The 23344-nt window shown below is 33.9% G+C and overlaps 1 protein-coding gene across 4 annotated transcripts in view; it reads left to right on the top strand.

Moving 5' to 3' along the window:
* Window positions 1–23344, top strand: part of Ano5 (anoctamin 5) — a 100400-nt gene that overhangs the window by 16372 nt on the left and 60684 nt on the right. Inside the window, exons 3-7 of one of the 4 annotated variants that reach the window (XM_020184639.2) lie at window positions 7831–7878; window positions 9972–10013; window positions 12312–12425; window positions 19281–19349; window positions 20387–20671. In XM_020184639.2, coding sequence (XP_020040228.1) covers window positions 7831–7878; window positions 9972–10013; window positions 12312–12425; window positions 19281–19349; window positions 20387–20671 — 558 coding nt within the window. The remainder of the gene's footprint in view (window positions 1–7830; window positions 7879–9971; window positions 10014–12311; window positions 12426–19280; window positions 19350–20386; window positions 20672–23344) is intronic. The other 3 variants (XM_074042899.1, XM_074042897.1, XM_074042903.1) reach the window with 3 other exon arrangements.

The following is a 23344-nucleotide window of genomic DNA, read 5'->3' on the forward strand; positions in this document are numbered from 1 at the left end:
TAAACTCTCCCCAAATCAATGAACCAATAAAGAAATAGACAACTGAACTAAACAGAACTTTCTCAAAAAAAGAAATTCAAATGGCCAAAAAACACATGAAAAAATGCTCACCGTCTCTAGCCATAAAGGAAATGCAAATCAAAACTTCACTATTATTCCACCTCACCCCTCTTAGAATAGCCATCATCAAAAATACCACCAACAACTGGTGTTGGCAAGGATGTGGAGAAAAAGGAATCCTCGTACACTTCTGATGGGAATGCAAGCTAGTGCAACCACTCTGGAAAAAAATTTAGAGAATTCTTAAAAATCTAAACACAGATCTGCCATATGACCCAGCAATCCCACTCCTGGGGATATACCCAAAGGAATGTAACACAGGTTACTCCAAAGGCACCTGCAGACCCATGTTTATTGCAGCACTATTCACAATAGCCAAGTTATGGAAACAACCAAGATGCCACACTACTGACAAATGGATCAAGAAAATGTGGTATTTATATGCAATGGAATTTTACTCAGCCATGAAGAAGAATGAAATCTTATCATTCACAAGTAAATGGATGGAACTGGAGAACATCATTTGAATAAGGTCAGCCAGGCTCAGAAGACCAAAAATCATATGTTCTCCCTCATATGTGGACTTTAGATCTAGGGCAAATACAGCAATGTTTTTGGACTTGAGTCACATGACTACGGGAGAGCACATATGGGAGGGTATGGGGATAGGTTAGAAACCCAAAACATGGAAGCGTTTGATGTCCCCACTCCAGAGGAATTAATACAGAAACCTTAAAGCGACAGAGGTCAACCTGAGAAGAGGATCAGGAACCAGTGTAAAGATCAGTTAGAGATGAATCAACTGGGTTGTAACACAGTTTTATATGGAAGCAATGCTTGGAATCTCTCTGTACAGCTACCCTTAACTCAGCTAGCAAAAACGCTGTGTCTTTCTTATTATGCTTATGTCTTCTTTTCAACAAAATTAGAGATGAGGGCAGAACAGGTTCTGCCTGGAAGGGAGGGGGGAGGGGGGTAGTGCCTGGGGGCAGGGGCAAGGGGGGAGAAATGACCCAAACAATGTATGTACATGTGAATAAATGAACTTAAAATAAAAGTTCAAAAGACCTCAAAAAATAAAATAAAATAAAATTTGGGAGATGTAACCAAAACATTGCTGAGAGGGAAATTTGTAGCATTAAATATTTATGTTAGTAAAGATGAAAAGTTTGAAATCAACAATAAACCTCCATTTCAAGAGAGTAAAGCAACAAAAACCCAAGCAATCAGAAGGAAAAAAATAATAATGGTAAGACCAGAAATCAATGAGTTGAAATCCAAAAGTATTAGAGAAAACCATTTGATAAAAAGATGGAAAGAAAGATTAGAAAGATAGATACAATTAACAATTCTTTAGCTAGATTGTCAGAAAAAGGGGAAGATGAGAGGGAGGGAGCAAGGTAGGAAGATAGCAAAAGGGAGAGAGAGATAGAGAAAGAGAGAGAGAGAGAGAGAGAGAGAGAGAGAGAGAGAGAGAGAGAGAACGTAGTCAATATCAGAAATTAAATAGGGCATATCACTGTATAATCTATTTAAGGCAAATCATTGATACCATGTGTCCTGTATGATTTAAATAAAGGAAGAATAAGAATAATTCTACTCCCATATATTTGACAACTTGAGATGAAATGGGCTAATTTCTCAAAAAAACACAAACCACTATAGCCTAGTCAACATGAAATCAATAATTTGAGTAGTTCTCTATTAATAAAGCTGAATGTTAATTTTAAAATCTCCCCAGAAGAATTCTGTAGACTTGAGTAGGAATTCTACAAAATATTTGAGGAATTTTATACAATATTTTCAGAATTAGAAGAGCAACAAAACTTTCCAACTCATTTTAGAGCCCTGCATTATCCTGTTACCAATCTAGACAAAGACAGTATTAAAATACTACAAACTAATATCACTCATGAACATAGACACAAAAAATCTTTAGCATAATATCAGTGAATAAAATTTAGTAGTATATAAAAAAGAATTGTGAATCATGATCATGTGAAGTTTATTTCAATTACAGAAAGGTAATTTAAAACATTTAATGTACTTCAGCATATCAAATGGCCAGAGAATAAAAATCATGATTTTATTGAAAAAATTATTAAAAACATATTCACTAAAATGTGAAGAAAAAAAGTACATAAACTCTTAGAAAAATAGGAGCAGACCATCATTGGACATTGCTGCTATCTTATTGAAGAAGCAGATGCATGTGAATTAAAATTTATGATACAATAAACATTTATCATATCACTGGAAATAAGCAAAAGTTAATTTTAAAAAGGCAACATTTGTTGAGAATGTCTCATGTCTTACTTAATTTTATTGAATAGAAGTTGAAGTTATGGTTTAGAGAGGTTAACTTGCTCAAGATTACACATGTAATTAGTTTTACACAATTGAAGAAAAATTATGAGGAGTGTATAAAATGAAATTGTTTGAATTGGTGTATTATATTTTCTAAGTTTGGAGCTGAAATTTTGAAGGTAGGTCATCTGACTCTAGAGTTTGCTCTCTTAATCATGACAGTATTGCTTCTTTAATAATGCTATTTTAAGAACCTTACGCTCATCCATGAGCTGTGCATGGAATTCCACTCCAATTCTCTGCTGTTATGTGTATCTGGAGCCATCTAAATCCCACCAAAACTGCTGCAGTGGACCAGAGATGCTCCACACTTAGAGCAATGGAGCTGTTAATATCTGGTGGGACCAGTCCTGTACTTCATCTATATATTGCCTTAGCAGACCATCAACCATTTACTAAGACTGCACCCTGAGGGGATTCACTGGCAATAATAGGTCCAGAGGGAAACTGGGAGTGAACACGCTGGAACCTCCTCAGACAATGCTGAGGGCCAGAGACTGGAGAACACCTGTTGCAATGATGTAGCTCACCTGGTATACACTCTTCTCCTCTGCAGGGAAGAATTATTGCCTTTTATTTTTTATTGCATTACTAATTTTAAAAATCATTTTTCATTCTGTCTTTATTGTCTTTCCCCATAATAATTGTACTGTATTCTCTCATACTATTATTTCTAATACCCTTGTTCTATATACTTCACCTTCCTCTCCATATTTTTTCTTCCTTTCTTCTTCCACCTCCCCTTCTTTTTATTACCTAATTCTTAATTCCTACACATTTAATCATTTTTAAACCTCTAGTATACTACGTGACAATCCTAGCTCCTTTTTGTATATAACCATATTGGGGAGTTTAGCTTATGTTTTAATTGCTTTTTACTTCATTTAAATTTCTCGGTTGCTATGGAGTTGGAAATTTTGTTGTTTGGAGGTATATGTCCAGTCCAGTGTTGAGAAACAGCACATCAGCTTTGCCACTGTGCAGTCCTGCTGCGCAATCATTGAGAACATTTCAACTGAAAGACTACAAGTGATAAAAAATCTGTAACCAAGGACTTGCCCTCAGATGCACAAATCCCCATGTAGAAACATAAGAAATATGAAAGAAAAGGCAACATGATACCAAAAGTAAGGGTAGTAAGGTGGATAAAATCTCAGACAAATAATTCAAGGAATGATTATAAGAATGTTTAATGAGCCAGGTACTAGTGGCTCATGCCTATAATTCTAGCTATCCAGTAGGAGGCAGAGATTAGAAGGATCATGATTTGAGGAGAGCTCAGGCCAAAAGTTCATGATACCCCATCTCAACACCAAAAAGTTGAATGTGGTGACACATGCTTTTCATCCCAGCTATAGGGGAAGCATAAATAGGAGGATCACAGGCCAGGCCGGTGTGGGCAAAAAGCCAAGACCCTAATTTGAAAATAACCAATCCAAAAAAGGAGCAGGGGTGTGGCTCAACTTGTGATTCACCTACATGGCAAGCATAAGGCCCTGAGTTCAACCCTCAGTACCACCAAAAAAACAAGGAAAATAAACCCCCACTATAGTTACTGAAAGTGTCACCTGCCTAGGTTGCGGTAGAAACACATGAAGGACGTGGCAATTCTATGAGCAGGAAAGAAGTGAGAGTTCATGATGAATGACAGAACAGATGAGATGATGTTCAGGCTGAATCTCCAGAGCTGGGCAAGTGCTCCCAGGTGAATAAAGGCAGCAGAGCTTGTGAGACCCTGAGCAGCAGTGTGGAGAAGCAGAAATCATATAGAATTTGGGCTCAAGCAGATCTGGATTGAAATTCACATAGCAGTTTGTGATTCTATTCAAGTCACTTTGCCTCTCTCAGACTTATCTTTACAAAATAAAAGAAAAAAGCACCTGCCTTATATGATATGGTGAGAAAAATGAGGCCATGCATGTCAAGTGTTAACACAGAGTCTGAGACAGAATCCACACATCCATTGGTGGTGTCAGATGTGTTCAGATCAGTGGTTATTTCTATAACTCTGTTCCACAGTGTGGCGGCACTGCAGGGAGGTCCAGGTAGGCATCTCAGAGCCAGGTGTGGCCCCAGTACCAAGTGGTCTGAGGAAGAAATGAGTTGAGCACTGTCCAAAGAGTGCCACAAACTGTAAGAAGCTATTGATAATTTTGCTTGACCCAATGTAAACCTCTGAACAAAACAGCAGGGACTTAATCATCTGACAGCCGAGGGACACAAATTCCTGAATGAATTCCAGTAGAAAACAAATCAACAGTCGAAGGAAATAGGACAGCACAGGAAATGAAAGAGGAAAGCAATAAAGATATAGAAGTTCTGAAAAAATAAAATTAAAATTCTGAAAAGGAAAAGGTCAATAAATCAGATTTTAAATAAGTTCAGTTGAAAGCCTCATTAATTGACTGGATCAAGTTGAGTGTAGAGTATCAGAGCTTGAAGGCAAGGTACATATATTACAACATTCTAATAATGATAAGGAAAAATAAGAAAGTGTGAACAAAACATGCAAGTCTTCTGGCATACCATTAAAAAAAGATCAAAACTATGAATCATAAGCATTGAAGAAGAGGTGCCTGAAGGCACAGAAAACATATTCAATAAAATAAATAAAATGATAGCAACAAAAATTCCCAAATATTGAGAAAGAAATGGTTATCTAGGTACAGGAGACTTTTAGGACACCAAAAATACAAGGCCAGAAAAGAATCTCTTCATGACATATTATAGTTAAAACATTAAATATAAAGAAAAAGGAAGGAATGTTGAAAACTGAGAGATGTTTAAAGTCACATATGAAGGAAAAGTCATCAGAATATCATCAGATTTCTCAACAGCAACCCTAAATGTTAAAAGTGCATGGAATCCAAGTCCTAGAGGAAAATAATGGCTAACCTACATTACTGTGTCCAGCAAAACTATCCTTCACAATTGAAGGCAAAATAAAAACCTTCCACAATAAACAACCAAAGGAATTCATGACCACTAAGCCAGCACTAAAGAAGACATTTAAAGGTATCCCACACTCGGAAATACAAGACAAATGCAACCATGAGAATATAGGAAAGAACATATCTTAGTAGATAAGTATATAAGCAAATTAGGTTTAGGAAACAAACACTACAGAAACAACAATGTTATAGGAATCACTACATGCCTTTCAATAATAACCGAATGCTAATAGTCTCAGTTCTCCAGTGGAAAGACAAAGACCGGTAAGTTGGATTGAAAAACAAAACCTAAAACATTTGTTGCCTATAAAAAACACAACTCATTGGCAAGCACAAACACAGGCTTAAAGTGAAAGGCTGGAGAAAGATTTTTCTAAGCAAAGGGATCCCCAAAGGGGGTAGGAATAGCTACTTTTATATCTGACAAAGCAGGTCTCAAACAAAAATTAGTGAGAAGAGATAAAGAAACTAACTTCATATGGCTAAAGGGAACAGTTCATCAAGAGGAGTTAATTGTAAATATGTATACTCAGAACATCAGTGCATCCAATTACGTAAAACAGACACTACTGAACTTACAGATAAACCCACCAACACAATAATACTCACAGTTACCAATAGAAAGGTCATTTGGATGAAAAATCAACAAATAAACATTAGAACTAAACAGCACTATTCCAATGAGAAAACTGAAATATATATATATATATATATATATATATATATATATATATAGAGAGAGAGAGAGAGAGAGAGAGAGAGAGAGAGAGAGAGAGAGAGAGAAAAGAGAATTTCCACAAATTTCCACCACTGAATCTCCCTATCCACCAGCATTTTCACCTATATAATCAGCCTTCCTTCCATTACCATAGAAGAACAATTTGTCTTTCTATCTAAACCTAACTTCTCTACCTGTACCCTGTATTCCATTCCTTCTTACCAATGATTCAGGCGTCCCCAAGAGCACCCTTAAGTTTAGTGATTCATTAGAGAAGCCCACAGGAGTCAGCATACAGTCATGTTCATGGCTATTCTTCATTACAGTGAAGTGATAAAAAGCAAAAGCAGCAAAGAAAAAACTCACTGAATAAAGTCTAAGGGAAATCAAGAGCAAGTTTACAAGAATCTTAGGATATACTTACCTTCTCCAATAAGAATGTATGACAACATACGTGAAGTGTTCTGTAATGTATATGCTCATTGGAGTCTCAGTTCCCTAGATTTTAATTGTGGATTGATCACTTTATCACCTTCTACCTAACATATACATATTTTTCTTAATAACCCATGTAACTTTCTCCAAAACGTATCATATTTTAAGACATAAAGCAAGTCAGAAAGCACATAAAGAAGCTGAAATAACTTCCTGTTTTTTACAAGAACAAAATGGAATAAAACTAGAAATCAGCAGGAAGAGAAACTATGTGGAGACTGAAAACTGTATTTTGGAATGCCGTTTGGTTATCAGCTAAATAACGGGGAAATCAACAAAGGGGCACAGCAAAGGCAGTGTAAACAGGAAAGTTTACAGCTATAAGTGCCTACGTTAAGAAATCAGAGAGATCACAAAAAACCCAATGATACAACTCTTTGAAAAATAAGAACTAGCAAAACCCAAAAAACAGTAGGTGGAAAGAAATAACATAGATAAAGGCAGAAATTAATGAAATGGAGATGAAAAGAATAATACAATGAATTAGTGAAACAGAGTCCTTTCTCTTGTAAGATAAATAAAATAGACATCTCCTTAGCCAAGCTAACTAAAATAAAGAGAGTAGGTGCAGTCTCGGGAGGACCTTTTGTGGTGCATGAGCCATTGGGTAGCATGAGAATTTAAAAATCCATCATGCTGGGGAAGGAATGCTTTAATTACAAATAACTTGTGTGTATTTATACACATGCATGGATTTTTCCTCTTGGGTTATGAGTTTAAGTTCTTAAGCATTCTGCTGATACATTTCCAAGGTATTCATCTTAATAATTTCAAAACAGTGTTAAATGGTATAAAACAGACAATTAATTCTGTCCTCCCTGTTCAGAATTCAGTGTCACTGAAAGAATAGACCTCTTTATCTTTCTCTGCAATGTAGTAGTTCTTAACTCTTTATTGTGTCATAGAATATTTGATTATCTAATAGAGTTACTTCCAAATTCTCATACTCCCTCAATTATTCTCTTTTCCTCTGTATCTCCACTGATACACAGCACATACACATATACATACACTCACATACAGACACAGATACACACACCCATACATGCACGAATGCACTGGACATGTATATATACAATTTTGCATACATTTTCAGGTATTTTACTGTTTCCTTCAGTTCCAAGTTGAGTTATTTCTGCATGGAGAACCTCATTTTTTTTGTTATGGAAATATGAATATTCCAGTTGGTTCATTTGCACTACTATTAATAGCATTGTGTTTCCCTGGTACTATTAACAGAGCCTGAGCAGCAGAGAAACCAGCTTTCTCATCAATGAAGAACCATCGGTAAGCAGTGATCAGTACTATCCTTTATTGCATGGACATTCATGGGGCATCTTTTTGTAGCCTGCCATAGTGACACTATCTTTCCCAAGTCAGTTATTTTTCAGGCTCTCATACATGGCATTTTGAAAAAATAATTAGTGTTTTTGTTTGCTTGTTTCTTTTTGATTTTTTGCAGTCTTGCTATGTAGCTCAGGTTGACCTTGAACTCTGAATCTTCATTCTTCCACCTCCTGAGTGCTGTGATTACAGACCCATGCTACTGTACCTGTTTTTTTTTTTAATTATTTAAGGAAAAAATAACATCAGACGTATCAATAAAAATGGTGCGTTGAGCATGGAATTTTTTTTGCATTTAATAATTTCTATTTTTTCTGAAAAAAAAAAAAGAAGGGACTAAAGAGTAAATGACATGAGATCCTAAACTAGAAGTCAAGTTTCTCAGGCCTTCAGTATTCTCTCTCCATTACATCACTCTTCTCACCTATAAATACACACTTAATCATCAGGCAATTTATTTAAAAATTAAATTTGAATATCAATTAAGAGGTTAATAAAAAGGCACAAATTTTACTTGTTTTCTTCACTATTTGTGAAGACAGGGAAATAGTATCGACAGTTTTAGCAGAGGTGAAGGGTGATTTTCACTAGGGTGGTAATCTTGGGTATTGTGAATGAGGATGGTGGAACTGATGGAATTAAAATGATTGAAATTTTGTTGGTTTGTTTTCTGTTTATTTATTTGGGGGTTTTGATTGTGTAAATCATATATATGATTCCAAAGTGCAAAATTGTAGCTCGAATAAGGCTTAATGAAACCTAAAGCTTATACAAATCCCTCTCCATTCTGCATTTCTAACCAATGTGTGAGAGTGCCATGTCCCTACAGCCTTGTCAGCAGAAGGGTGTCATGCTTTTAAATCTGTCTTTCTGTTACCTCAGCATTTTAGTTTGCTTTAGATTCACATTAGATTTGGAATCTTGTTAGCTCAATTTTCTTTTCTGTGATAAACAGTGATTTTGCCTGTTTTTTCATGAGCATATTGGGCATTCATTTATCTTTTGTGAACTGCTTATTTAAATATTTTGTTCATTTTAAAAAATTGGGCTAATCATCTTCTTATTGACTTATAGGAGTAGTTTATATATTCTTGATACAAGGCCTTTCATCAGAAGTATCTGTTATGAAAGTTTCCTCTGATTCTGTTACCTCCTTCTCATTTTCATAAAACTGTTTTTAGAAAACAAATTGAAAAAGATTTGAGATTCAATTTCTCATTTTTTTCTCTGATGACTCATCTATCTACACACATAAAGCTCAATACTTCACAGAACGGAGATTTTTGCTGCAGCAGTCACCAGACGATTAGGCTTCTTTGAACTTTCGTTCCAGAAAGGGAATAGTTGAAGCAAAACCACCTGTCAAGCACTGAGGTCCTTCAATTACAATTTTGCTACATTTTTTACCCTCTCATTACACTATATAAACAATACCTACCATTAAATGCTATAGATTTGGTTTTCTTTCAAATTGCATTGGCCATTCTAGATATTTTTAGGTAAATTTCTTTAGTGTTTTAAATAATGACCATGATAACAGAAGTGATTTTTCCCTTTTAGCAGTGTTTGGGAAGTTGTGAAATATTTACAAAATAAATCTTGTGTAAACTTTCCAAATTATACATCATTCCAGTATAATTGTAGAAATTTTGCTTTGTCCGACATATAGAGGCATATTTAACAGAGTATCTATTTTGCTTAAAATTTTAATTATTCCCATATTTTGTTCATTATTTCTCTCTTCTTCTGTGTTTCAGTTCCACAAATATTTATTATTTCAAGTCACTTTATAAAAGATATAGGGAAATTTACTTTTAAGGTTCTTTTTTTCTCCCTGTACTTCATTTTTTATTGTTTTTTTTTTCCTTTTTTTTTTTTTGTACTGCTTGCTAGCCTCTTCTGCCCTCCAGGTTTAGATATCACACACACATACACATTCAGATGCTTATACTGAAGGTTAGTTTGTTTGCATGTCTGGATTTTCAAATCTTTACCCCTGAGCAGGATTCGTTAACTCTCTATTGGTTGCTTCACAGCCTGCAAAGCGATTCAATTTGTTCCTGCGGCGACGTCTTATGGTAAAACAGTGCTGAGTGATGCTGCTTGTGCTCTGGGTGGCTGCAATAATAGTCTGAATCACTTTTGTTCTACTGAATACAGTTAGTAATATTGGGGGACTTTGTCACTGACACCTAGTTCTGAGGCAATTGACATTTACGAATAGTTACTTGCAGTCTCCTCTGGCTCTGATATGGTCTATGAACCCTTTTCCTAAAAATGTACATACACGCACACATTTGCACACATGCAATTTAAATAGCATCAGAAATTTATGAACCTCTGTCAGGAGTATAGATTTATGAAACTCAAAATGTCTCGATCATTCAAAGAGAAGTCACTCAGATATTTGCTGAATCAAAACAAATAAGCATATCTTAGAACAAATCTAATATAAATACAAGCACACACATATAAAAATATGATTTTATTTCATATTTTGAGCAAAGCAAAAGCATGATGTGGTTTTAATAGCATTCAGTTTTATGTAACAAAATCATCAGGGTGAGGTTCCAGTTAGCTCTGATCAGTTTTTGTTAACGATCCTAAGACATGGCTTCATGGTCATTTACAAAGTCACCAATGCTTTTCCTATGTGTTTTAAAAATGTTTTCAGTTTTTAGTAAGGGTTCTACAAAGGGATAGAAATTTGGGAAGCCTTGTCTTTCAGGAGAAGGAAAGTGCATCTACCCATTTTAGCTGTTGACTTAGGAAAATGATTGGTGTCCCTATTCTTTTAGCTACTTTGTCAGTTCCCTAATTGTCAAATACCAAGTGTAATATTCATTTCTTTGTGCACATCCATCACCAGAACTGTTCCTTATGAACCTAAATTTAGCTTGTCTAAACAATATGAACACTTGTAATAATATTAATCATAAAAATCTCTACCAAAAATATGGCTATCAGAATGAGAGCAAGAAAACTATTATTTTTTCCCTTTCACTTGTTCTTTGGTTATACTTAGTCCGATTAGTTTTTTTTTTTTCCCATTTGGTTTCTAAATATTTTGTTAAACTTCATTAGCTATACTAATGCTTTGATAATTTATGAAGGCCAATGATTTTTCTCTTTTACTTTTTTGATTGATTTTTAATCAAGGTATAACATGATAGTAGTTTGAGTTTTCTAAGGTTCTTTTACTCCCTTTGAAGAAAGGGGAGATGGTTGTGCATCCTTTGGCTAGCATTCAGAAAACTCAGACATAACATTCAAGTTCCTATATTTTGATAGTTAATCTCTGGGCTTGGTTCTCTTCATTTTTCTACTCATTTACTCACGTGCATCCATTCATATGTAGAGTTACTGTGTTCATAGAGCACAGATCAAACATGAGATTTTTGTCTTTATTTCATGACTGATTTAATCCATTCCCTTTTATGAGACACTAGTCTGGTCTGATTTGAGTGAAAACCAGCATAGATTGCTATAAAAGAAATGGAGAAGCTAATACAAATACCCACTGTGAAAAATCAAATATCTAGTTCCCTATTTCCAAGTAGCTAAAACAATTGGAAAATTCTCACTGAAATCCACTGCATCATCTATTTGCATAACTCTAAGAATTGTACATAGGCTATTATAAAAGTCCTAAGTATTACATCTTACATGTAAATCAAAAGGGAAATCGCTTCTTTCGGATACTCTAGTAGTTTTGCTGTTTTGAAACTGAACTGAACATGTGACAGTTGAGCTTGCAGGTTTGGTGGTTATATTGAGAGAAATCATACAAATTTGAACAAAAAGTTGATTGTAGCTCACCTGAAACGCTGACATTGAGGGAACACTGCATGAGAACTTAACTTGCTACCTATCGTAATTATTAACTGCACCTTGACTGTATTTTAAAGTTGAATTAGAAAATGGCAATCTTATGATCTGTAAGCATTAACCATAAGTTTATTTTCTCACAATGAGACTCCATTAATTGGTCTGTAATTAACTCTACCCTGGAAGAAGTGTGCAATTATTTTGTGTACTAATTTGTTTGTCATTAAATGAGGATAAATTTCCTCTGAATATGAACTTTGGCACAACATATAAATTTATTAATTTCATATTTTGTTATAATAGCAGCATTGTTGTATGACTATGTAGTTAATCTGATTAACTTCCTCCTGAGTCTTTTACTGTCTAATCCCCTCCATAGAATTTTGCTTTACAAAATATGCGTAATTTTCTGTTGTTATTTGTCCTTATTTGCCATTTCAAAACTGAAAAATATTAGGTGGTACCAAATTTTAGTTAATCTCCTTTATAATTTTGCCATTTGAGAATAAACAGTAATTTAAGATTTTTGTCACTTATGTCTCCTACAGTTTCAAAAAAATGAACAAAGCAAAGATTCTATCTTCTTCCGAGATGGGGTTAGGCAAATTGATTTTGTCCTTTCCTATGTTGATGACATAAAGAAGGAAACAGACATAAAAGCGGTGAGTGCTTACCTGAGAGAAATGGGAGTATTGAAAAGATACACATTCTATAGTTTGATAGAGATGTCTGCATTGGGTCATGTTTGGAATATCAGGGTTCACTGAGGCTTTATTGAGACCTGAAACTGAGTGAGAAGACTACAAAATAGGTAGCTAAGACTGAATGTGTAAAATCATTTTATTTTTTGGATATTTTGGAGACTTATTTTTCTTCTACTTCCAAGTGACATACTTCTGACATAGTTAACCTTAGGTATTAAATGTGACCCTCAAAATATGAGATGTGATTCTGAATATTTACATTTTTTGCAGTTTTTATTTTGAAAATGTGTGGCTAATCTGTCTGATCTGAAATAGCTACAATGTGCAGTATTCCTGATCCTATCTTATTTTTATTATAACATCACTTTCTGAGTTTACATTATTTATTCTTTTTTTAACTTTTTTATTGTCTTTATTAACATAAATTAAGTTCATGAGGCCAAATACTTTGTTTGTATTTGCTCGTTGCAATATACCCAGATACCCAGACATGATTGAAGTACAATGGATGCTCAATAAATAGTTGATATTTAGAAGAGTGAATTAATGAATTATATTAAAGAGTGAATTAATGTGTAAGCATACATATGTATGTGTATATTCACAAACATTTATTTATATGTTTAATGTCATACAAATAAAAATTGGAGAGCTTTAATTATTATCCCAGAACTGTCTCTATCTTCTACCCCTTGCCTGTAGACCATTCCACCAGGCCTCTGAAATTGGTAGCCATCATGATTTTTTATGTTTGCTTCACACCTGACTCTTTATTGGGTCTTTTGCCTTCTTCTCAAGTGACAGCTTTTTTCCTTCACAGTAGGGTGACTGCTGCTTGCCTGATTTGTATCTTGTTAATTACGTTCTGTTTTCCCTCTTTGTCCCTCACAGTCCTGAGATTTAAATTTCATCAAATTGATTAGAATTTTCATTATTGTCATTTATCTGATCCTGGCTGTTCCCTTTTATTTTTATACATTTTTAAATCTTGCTCACTGTCAAGTCTCTCTAACAATACTCCTTTTAAGATCACTGAATATCTTCACGCACGCACAAATGATTATTCTGACTCTCCAGCCTTTCTGTTCCTTGAATATCCTTTTCCAACAATTGTGGCCTCTACTCTAACCCAACCATTCAGTTTCCTAATACTTGTCATATTTAATAACTGCAGCTCTTTATAATCTTACTCCATGTGTCTAACTGCTTAACCAACCCTTCAAATCTTTCTGACCCACGCTCTTCTTTCAGTTACACTAGGACCAGATGAAGCACAGTTATTTTGCTCCCTTTTTACTGCTCTTATTTTTTGTCTGTAAACTTCTTTTGTATTAGTATATATTGATTGTACAAAGTAATTGGTTTCATTGTGGAGTTTTACATGCATGCATATGTATGAATACATGTGTATGAAAATCAATGTACTATGATCATATTTACCCTGTCACTGTAAAAAAAAAAACAAGTTCTGTGCAGTTCAGTTGCCAATTTCTTTATTGGATAACCAATGCACAATTAAAAAATTTAAATCTTAAAAAAAAAAATTTCTTTATTGGGTCATTAATTTGGGGGCAGTTTAGTTTTTTGAGCTCTCTGTATATTCTGGTTATCAGTCCTTTGATATATAGCCAGCAAATATTTTTTCACATTCTATGGGTGGCCTTTTCAATTTAGAGACCATTTTTTTGTTGTCATGCAGAACCTTTTTAATCTCATGTAGTCCCATTTGTCCATTCTTTCTCTTAGTTGCTGAGCTGCTGGAATTCTTCTTGCTTTATTGCTCTGGGTAGGAATTCCAAGACTATGTTGAAGAGGAGTGGGAGAGTGGGCATCCTTGTTTCATTCCTGACCTTAGGGGAAATGGTTTCAGTTTTTCCTCATAAAGTATGTTAGCGATAGGTTTGTCATATACAGCCTTTATAATGTTGAAGTACATTCCTTCTATTCCTAGTTTTCTTAAAGCTTTTATCATGAAGTTGTGTTGATCTTATCAAAGGCTTTTTCTGCATCTATTGAGATGATCAAGTGGTTTTTGTCTTTGTTTCTATTAATGTGCTGTATGACTTTTATAGATTTGCGTATGTTGAGCCATCCCTGCATCCCTAGGATGAAGCCTACTTGGTCGTGGTGAATGATCTTTCTGATATGTTGTTGGATTTGGTTTTCCATTATTTTATTGAGGATTTTTGCATCGATGTTTGTTGAGGAGATTGGCCTGTAGTTCTCCTTTTTGTATGTGTCTTTGTCAGGTTTTGGGATGAGTGTAATGCTGGCTTCATAGAATGAATTAGGCAGTGTTCCTTTATTTTCTATTTCATGGAAAAGTTTAAGGAGCGTTCGTATTAGTTCTTCTTTAAAGGTCTGGTAGTATTCAGCAGAGAATCCTTCAGGTCCTAGACTTTTCTTTTTTGGGAAACTATTGTTGCTGTGCTTAATATATAGTCTTGATTCAGTTTTGGATGTCATGAGTATCTAGAAATTTGTCCATTTCTTCAAGATTTTCAAATTTATTGGAATATAGGTTCTCTAAGTAGTCTCTGATGATTCCCTTGGTATTTTTGTTATCTCCCCTTTTTCATTTCTGATTTTATAAATTTGGGTCTTTTCCCTCCTTGTTTTAGTCAGATTTGCCAGGGGTTTGTCACTCTTGTTTATTATTTCAAAGAACCAGCTTTTTGGTTTGTTGATTCTCTGTATTTTTTTTTCCTTTGGTGTCTGTTTCATTATTTTGGCCCTTTTAAAAATTATTTCTCTCCTTCTGCTTGATTTGAGTTTTGCTTGTTCTTGTTTTTCTAGGAGTTTGAGATGTAGCATGAGGTCATTGATTTCAGATCTTTCTGTCCTTTTGATATATTCACTCATGTCTATAAACTTTCCTTTTAGAACTGCTGTGTCCCATAGCTTCTGGTAAGTGTTGTTTTTATTTTCATTACTTCCAGGAATCTTTTAATTTCCCCTCTTATTTCTTCTATGACCTACTGATGGTTGAGCAATGTGTTATTCAGCTTCAGATTATTTGTGTATTTTCTGCTACTTTTTTTATTGTTGAGTTCTAGTTTTAATGCATTGTGATCAGATAGATCACAAGGGATTATCTATCTTCTTATATTTGCTGGGACTTGATTTGTGTCCTTAGATATGGTCAATTTCGAGAAAATTCCATGGGTTGCTGAGAAGAATGTATATTATGTGGATGTTAGGTGAAAAATTCTGTAGATGTCAGTTAGGTCCTTTTGATCTATGGTGTAATTTAGTTCTAGAATTTCCTTATTGATTTTTTGTTTGGATGACCTATCTTTTGGTGATAGAGGGGTATTAAAGTCCCCCACTACCACTGTATTGGAGTCTATATATGCTTTTAAGTCCATTAGAGTATGTTTGATAAAATTAGGTGCAATGACATTGTGTGAATATAGGTTGATATTTGTTATTTTCTTTTGGTGTATTTCCCCTTTTATTAGTATGAAGTGTCTTTCTTTATCTTGTTTGATCAATGTAAGTTTGAAATCTACTTTGTCTGACAAGTTGTGCTTACTCCTGCCTGTTTTGGGGGGCCACTGGCTTGGTAAATCTTCTTCTAACCTTTCATCCTAAGTCAGTGTTTGTTTCTGTCAATGAGCTGGGTCTCCTGTAAACAATAGATTGTTGGATCCTTCTTTTTAATCCAGTTTTCCAGATGGTGTCTTTTGATGGGGTAGTGGAGTCCATTGACATTCAGTGTTAGTATTGATAGGGGTGTGGTGATTCCTGCCATTTAGTTGTTTGTGTTGTTTCAGTATTTGATTGTGTGCAGCTAAGTCAGTGCTACTTTCTGATTTCTTGTCTTTTCTTCTCCCGTGGTTTGATATTTCCCATCCTTTTGTGGTTTTGCTTGCATTCATTTTTTGTGTGCAGAATTACTTGTAGAATCTTCTGTAGTAGTAATTTGTTGTCATATATTGTTTTAGTTATTGTAGAAGATTTTTATTGCTCCATCAGTTTTAAATGATAATTTTGTTGGGTAGAGTATCCTAGGTCTGAAATTATTTTCACTCAGTGCCTGAATACCTGACTCCATTCCCTTCTTGCTTTTAATGTTTCCATTGAGAAATCTGCTAAGATTTTGATGGGTTTACCTTTATACATTATTTGTTTTTTCTCTCTTACAGCCTTCCGTATTCTTTCTCTGTTCTCTGTCCTTGTTGTTTCAATGATAATATGCTGTGGGAAGGTTCTGTTTTGGTCAAGTCTGTTTGGTGTCCTGTAGGCTTCTTGTATCTGAATTGGCAAAACTTTCTCAAGATTTTGGGAATTTTCTGTTAATACTTTATTCAATATATTACAAATCATTTTTGCTTGCACTTCTTTTCCTTCAGTGTCCATGATTCTCAGGTTTGGTCTTTTGATGGAGTTGCTGAGTTCTTGCATATTCCTTTCATAGCTCATGAGTTGTTTGATTAAGATTTCTTCTGTTTTTTTTCTTTAGTTTCTGTTTTATCTTTGAGTTCTGAGATTCTGTCTTCCACTTGTTGTAGTCTGCTGGAGTGGCTTTCCACTGTGATTTTGGTTTCTGTTTGATTCTTTTTTCTAAGGTTTTCCATATCTTTGGTCAACTCATCTTTTATATTTTTTGTTTTCATCTTTAATTTATTTATCTCTTTTTGTAGTGTCCTTTGTTTCACTTTGGTGTTTGAATAAGTCGTCTCTGAGTTCATTTATTTGTTTCTGTGTCTTCTCAAGTTCCTTATTTTTGGTGTCTTGAAATTTCTTTAGTGCATCTTGTATATTTTGGTTAATCATGCCTAGTATCTTCTCCATGAATTTCTCAGTGATTCCTTGCAAGATTTCTTCTTTGAGGATGTTTTCAGGGGACAGTTCTTAATTCTTATTTTTTCTTAATTTTCATTGACTTATTTGATGACATCATTCTGTCTTACAGTTTTAAAATCACATTTATGCTAAACTCAAAATCTACCTTTCCAGTCCAAACTTGTCTCCCAAACATTAGCAATTCTACATCTCTCTTTGTGGAAGTCTTTCAGGTTTCCACTCTTGAGCTTCCTCCAAAAAGAGAAGGAATATTCATCATATACTTTAATAGTTGCAAAGGGCTTAATTTAAAATACCTTGTACATGGTTCAGTTAAATTACATTTTTAGCATATATTCACAGAAGGTAAAGTGGAAATTACCCACCATCATTTACTTCTAAAAAATGAATCTGAAGAAGCACTCTAATGGTTGGAATTTTTATCACTTATCTTTGTCCTTCACCTAAATTTTCTATTCTACTTTCTCAATTTTTCCTAATGTAAATGTTTTATCTTTGAGAGTCTTTTCTTGTTCATTCAATCATTACTCTGTTAAAGAAATGTAAGTATACTTATCGAAATGCTATTATTTTTAGCCATAACACTCTAAACCTTAAATTTTTGTTTTTGTATTGGATTATTTTTGTAATTATGAGTGCACAATTGATAAACCATAACTATAAAATTTGATAAGTAATTATTAACCATAAAAAGTAAATACACCATAAATTATATTGATCAATGAGGTAAAGAGTCTTTAAAATTATTGTTTTGGTTCATATTTGAATAAGAATTATTCCTAGAATGAGATGTTGGAGTTTAAGTTATATTCTTCCTTTGTTTTTATGTATTTTATTGTAAATGAAGGTTGCTCAAATACATAGATTGTAAGAAAAGTAGTATTATAGCTATACCAATGTTTGAACTCCTGAGTTTCACCTAATTTATGAAGAAATTTAATGTTTAATATAATGTTTCATGATCTGTCAGATGGCAACTCTATTAGCTCTGCTATCAATTTTGTTGAACTCAGAGACTAAGTGACCATCCAACTTACAAAAGCATGTGTTCTTAGAACTAGTAGAAGAGTTATTAAATTTCTCAAAATTATTTATTTTTTTAATTTTTATTTTTTTATTATTCATATATGCATACAATGCTTGGGTCATTTCTCCTCCCAAATTTCTCAAAATTAAAAATCATATTTTGAATACCTTTCCCTTATCGACCAGTTTTTTTTTTTTTGTAGTCTCCTTTCTTTTGCAGAAAGGCTATTATGAAAAAAGATTGGCCAAGAAAGAACTTGCATTACTAATGTGGGCCTGTTCTCACTCACATTTTAAGTGGGGTAAAAGAACACATTAAAATTGTCTTTTATTCCTTGTAAAGTTTTTAGAAACCTCAAGATAGACATACTTATTTGAAGATGAATGTTTTAGAATATTATGGTGAAGCAGTAAATTTTAATCACTCTGAAATTTCTCCCCCTGAAATCAGAATTAAGACATAAAGAATTGTTGACCATCAATGCATTGTTTTAACATCCACAGTAATAATTATTTGCAGTAATGGCCTGTAGTAAAACTGAATATTCTTATTTCTAAGTGAAGCCATTCTATCAATCAAGATTAAAAAATCATGATGATTTGGGTTAAAATTGCACTGAATTTATAATTTATTTGAAGAGAGTATTGATCTTTGTAATATTGAGTTTTTCCAACTCTGTGTTTATGAGGGTTTTAAATTTTATGTTGTTTTGAACTTCTTTTCAAATAGAGAACTTACATATTTCTTAGAGATTATTCCTAAATATATTGTATTTTCATAGTTATTGTCAATTATGGTACTGGTATAAAGTAGCACATGGCCTTAGATAGGAGCATTATGTAGATTTCTTTATATCCAGCCATAGAAGGGGCAGAGAGCCATTTGGAGACATGCTCATTATTGATTCTGCCAATCGCTGAGCAAGTAAAATAAAGTATTATGATTCTGCATCATCCTATTTATTTGTTTTGCTATAGGAAAGAAGAAAAGAGTTTGAAAAAAATCTCAAAAAAACAGGTCTTGAGTTGGAAATTGAAGACAAAAGGGTAAAGATGGTTGATAATTTCTACACAAATCTTTTTAGGTGGTGTTTTCTCATATGCTAGCCTTTAGCTGCATAGATTTTGTGTTTTGGGCAGTATATAACCCTTTTGGGAAATGTGCACTAGGGATAGTTGATCTGTAATCTTACAGGTCAGTAGATTAGTGCACTGAATATGAGATGCTTAGTGGAACACTTTAAAATGCATAGTTTCTTAGGATACACAAAAAAGTGAAGATTCGTTCTTTGTTTCATAACTGTCTTATGTCTGTTTTGAAGGTTGCCTACAATCTTGAACACTGAAGAGTTTCCTTAATATCTTGCAGTATAACCTACTGTCTTAGCCAAGACACTCTGATCATAAATATGCTAAGTTCTTTTATTTTAACTTCCTTTTATTTACTGTTTTTCTATAATTACCTTCAAATTTGTGTTTTAAAGATCTAATTAAGATCTCACCCTGTCTATGATGCTTCCAATATTGATTAACTTTAATGACTTTTAGTTCTTACTTCTCATCTATTTTTACTGAACTAATATATATGTGTATTATGCCACACACTCTATAACTTAGTAATTTATCTATGAAATGACATACAGTTCTTCCTCTTTATGTAGGCCCTATAAAGAAGCTGGGTAGGAAGAGAATGCCTTAAATTTGTATGTATCCCTTATACAACCTAAGTAAAATTCTGAGCTCATAACTAGTCTCTAATCTCTCTACTTGAGAGATTATCTAGGACCACATATGGATTTAGTGCTGGCTATATATTAACCCTGAATTTTAAAAGATCTCTATGTTTCTACGTGTGTCTGTATCTGATTGTCTCTCCCTGTCACACACACACACATATTCATACATATAACATGTATATGTGTAATGTATATGTAAATATAAATACCTATTTGTGGAATTTAGTTTTCTAAAAACTTTTGCTAGAAAATTCAATAAATTGAAATTCAGACTATAAAATTCTTTTACCTTTGTTTTAGCAGTTCAATAACAGATCAGTAAGCTTTATTTTGCCTCTTTTTATGTAGGACTCTGAAGATGGAAAGACTTATTTTGTCAAGATCCATGCCCCGTGGGAGGTACTAGCTACTTATGCTGAAGTGTTGGGAATTAAAATGCCCATTAAGGAGAGTGATATTCCCCAATCTAAGTACACTCCCTTCAGTTACATGTTTGGGCCTGTGAAACTTTCACCAACTGTGAAGTATTCTCATCCTGAATATTTCACTGCCCAATTCAGCAGACATCGGCAGGAGCTCTTCCTCATTGAAGATGAAGCAACTTTCTTCCCATCTGCAGCAAGAAACAGAATTGTAGGTAGAGAAGACCTTGTGCATGCCTCTCCAAGTATGGCATGTGTGTCTATACGTGCTTTATATATGTCCATGTGCAATGCTGTGTCTGCAAAGTATTCCTGTGCAGGATGTAAGCATTTAGTGGTGTGGGTTAGTCTTGAGAGTCTGTTTGATTCATTTAAAGCTATTAACTTTCCTATCTCTCAAACTATTGTTTTAAAATGAATGGTAGTGTGGATACAGTAATGAAAGAGGTATCACACAATTCTGGAAAAGCACTTAACCTAAGACTCAGAAGATTTTGATTTTTTGTGACCTTTGTAAAATGCTTTTATAAAGTTTATTTTCATAAATTCAGTGCATAGAAAGAGGAACATTGGTCATTGCAAGTAAAACTTGAATATTTTAATTTCTTTATATATGGATATAGTTTGAAAAGACTCAGAATATTTTGACCCTGTTTAAAGCCATTTTCATTGTTTTTATTAATAATAATATTTCCTCTGCATTTGCAGTCCTAGGATCTTTAATTTTCCATTAAAAACCTGTCTGAGATTTCTTGATTCTTAGATCAGAATAACGTCTATTTCATAGATAACCCTGGTTTTGAATAGTACCTAGCACATATGAACCGTTCAACAATGATTAGATATTATTATTATCATTATTGCTAAGTCTTTGCAAGAAAAATCCAGGAAATATATCACTTTTATTCTTTGTATCCATCACTTATTTAACCACCTGGTTGTATCAGTTATAAAGCTCCTCACTTTGAGATTATATACTCTTTTTTCCTCAGGAGAGGAAATGATTGACTCCATTTCTTCCGAGTTTCTAAGTAAACATTAAAAAAATTCATGAACATGAATATTAAATGATATAGTGCTACATTCCTATAATTCCACCTACTTGGGAGGTAGAAATAGGAGGATCATGGTCTGAGGTCAGCCTGGACAAAATTGTGAGACCTTACCCGAAAAATTATAATAAAAGAGCAAAAGGAATGATGGTGTGGCTGAAGTGGTGGAATACTTGCCTAGCAAGCACAAAGCCCTGAATTCAATCCTGGGTACCACCAATAAATACATAAAATTTAACTTCTGCAATTTTGGTATAAACTATGAATCCACAAACTGAAAAGTCTCTCCCCTGTCTTACTAGGATTTTATAACAACAACAAATCTAAGAGGTGACTTTTACCTGATTTCAAGTCATAACTCTGCTACTTTTGAAAGAGAGAATGATAATACTGGTGTTATAGTGAGAATCAAGTAAAATACTTTCTGAATTAAAAGTTTGCTAAGAAAAGAACCAAAAGACCAAAGAACCCATAGGAGCTCATCAGGCACAGAACTGTAACTCTTCCTTTACTGCTAGTTGTTCCATTTAAACAGCTCAACTTTAAAGCATAATTTCCCCTTCTTCCTAGTGGAGAAATACTATTCTTACTCTGTTGAGAAAGTTATCTGAAAGATCAATGCAGGAAAAGTTCCTTCCTTCTTGTCTTCAACAAAACATTGTAGCCTATGTATGTACAAATTGAGTGGCATATTGTGCTAGAATAGAATTTCATACATTTCCATGTATCTTTCCAACCACCATGACATGAGTCTCACAGTAGGCATTTATACATACATACTTGTGAAATATATGTGTATACATATCAGATACATAATTTGTATATGCCAGATGTATGTATGCAGTTTTGTAGTGAAAAAGGCCAGAGTTTTGAGTATTAACAAATTTCTACATTTATCCAACTGTGTAGGTGAAAACACTCACACTATCACTATGAGATTTAAATTGCACATATGGCTTAGGACTTTCTTTTTTTTAAACATTTTTATTAGTAAAAGATAGTTGTACAGAGGGTTTTGTTGTGACATTTCCATTTGTGCACATATGCATCCCAGTTGGGTTCATTCCCTCTATTAATTTTCCTCTTTTTCCACTGCCCTTCTCAAAATGACTTCAATAGGTTTCTCAACCATATTCACCCTCCTTTATCCTCTTCATTTACCATCCCCTTTCCATTATTATCCTTCCCTTAATATGACATGCTTTACATTACTGTAGCTTAGGACTTTCTACATACATAAGTAACCATCACCTTAATTACTAGCTCTTCCTTAAGAACAAAGAACAAGTTTTCATTCATCTACAATGGAACAGTTTCCATTGCATTAATATAGGCATATTTCTTGGTATTGTACCCCACTTTATTGTGCTCCCCAAATACTGCATTTTCTACAAATTGAAGGCTTGGGGCAACCCTGCATTGAGATTGTCTTTTGGTGCCATTTTCCCAATTTCATGTATTTGTGTCTGTTTCATTTTAGTAATTCTCACAATATTTCAAAGTTTTTCACTATTTTATCTATTATGGGAATCTATGATGAGTAATCTTTGATGTGATTATTTTAATTGTTTTGGGACACCATAAGCTACACCTGTGTAAGTTGTCTAAATTAATTGATAAATGCTGTGTTTCTGGATGCCCACTGACCAGCAGTTTTCCAGTTCTGTGCTTCTCCTTGGGACCTCCAATTCCCTAAGATAAGACTATTGAAATTAGGCCAATTAATGACCCTACACTGGCCTCTCTATTCAGGTGAAAGGAAAAGTTATACTTGCCTCATTTTAAATAAAAAACCAGCAATGATTAAGCTTAGTGAGGAAGACTTGTCAAAT

The sequence above is a fragment of the Castor canadensis genome, chromosome 1, assembly GCF_047511655.1.
Source record: "Castor canadensis chromosome 1, mCasCan1.hap1v2, whole genome shotgun sequence".
Classification (NCBI taxonomy): domain Eukaryota; kingdom Metazoa; phylum Chordata; class Mammalia; order Rodentia; family Castoridae; genus Castor; species Castor canadensis.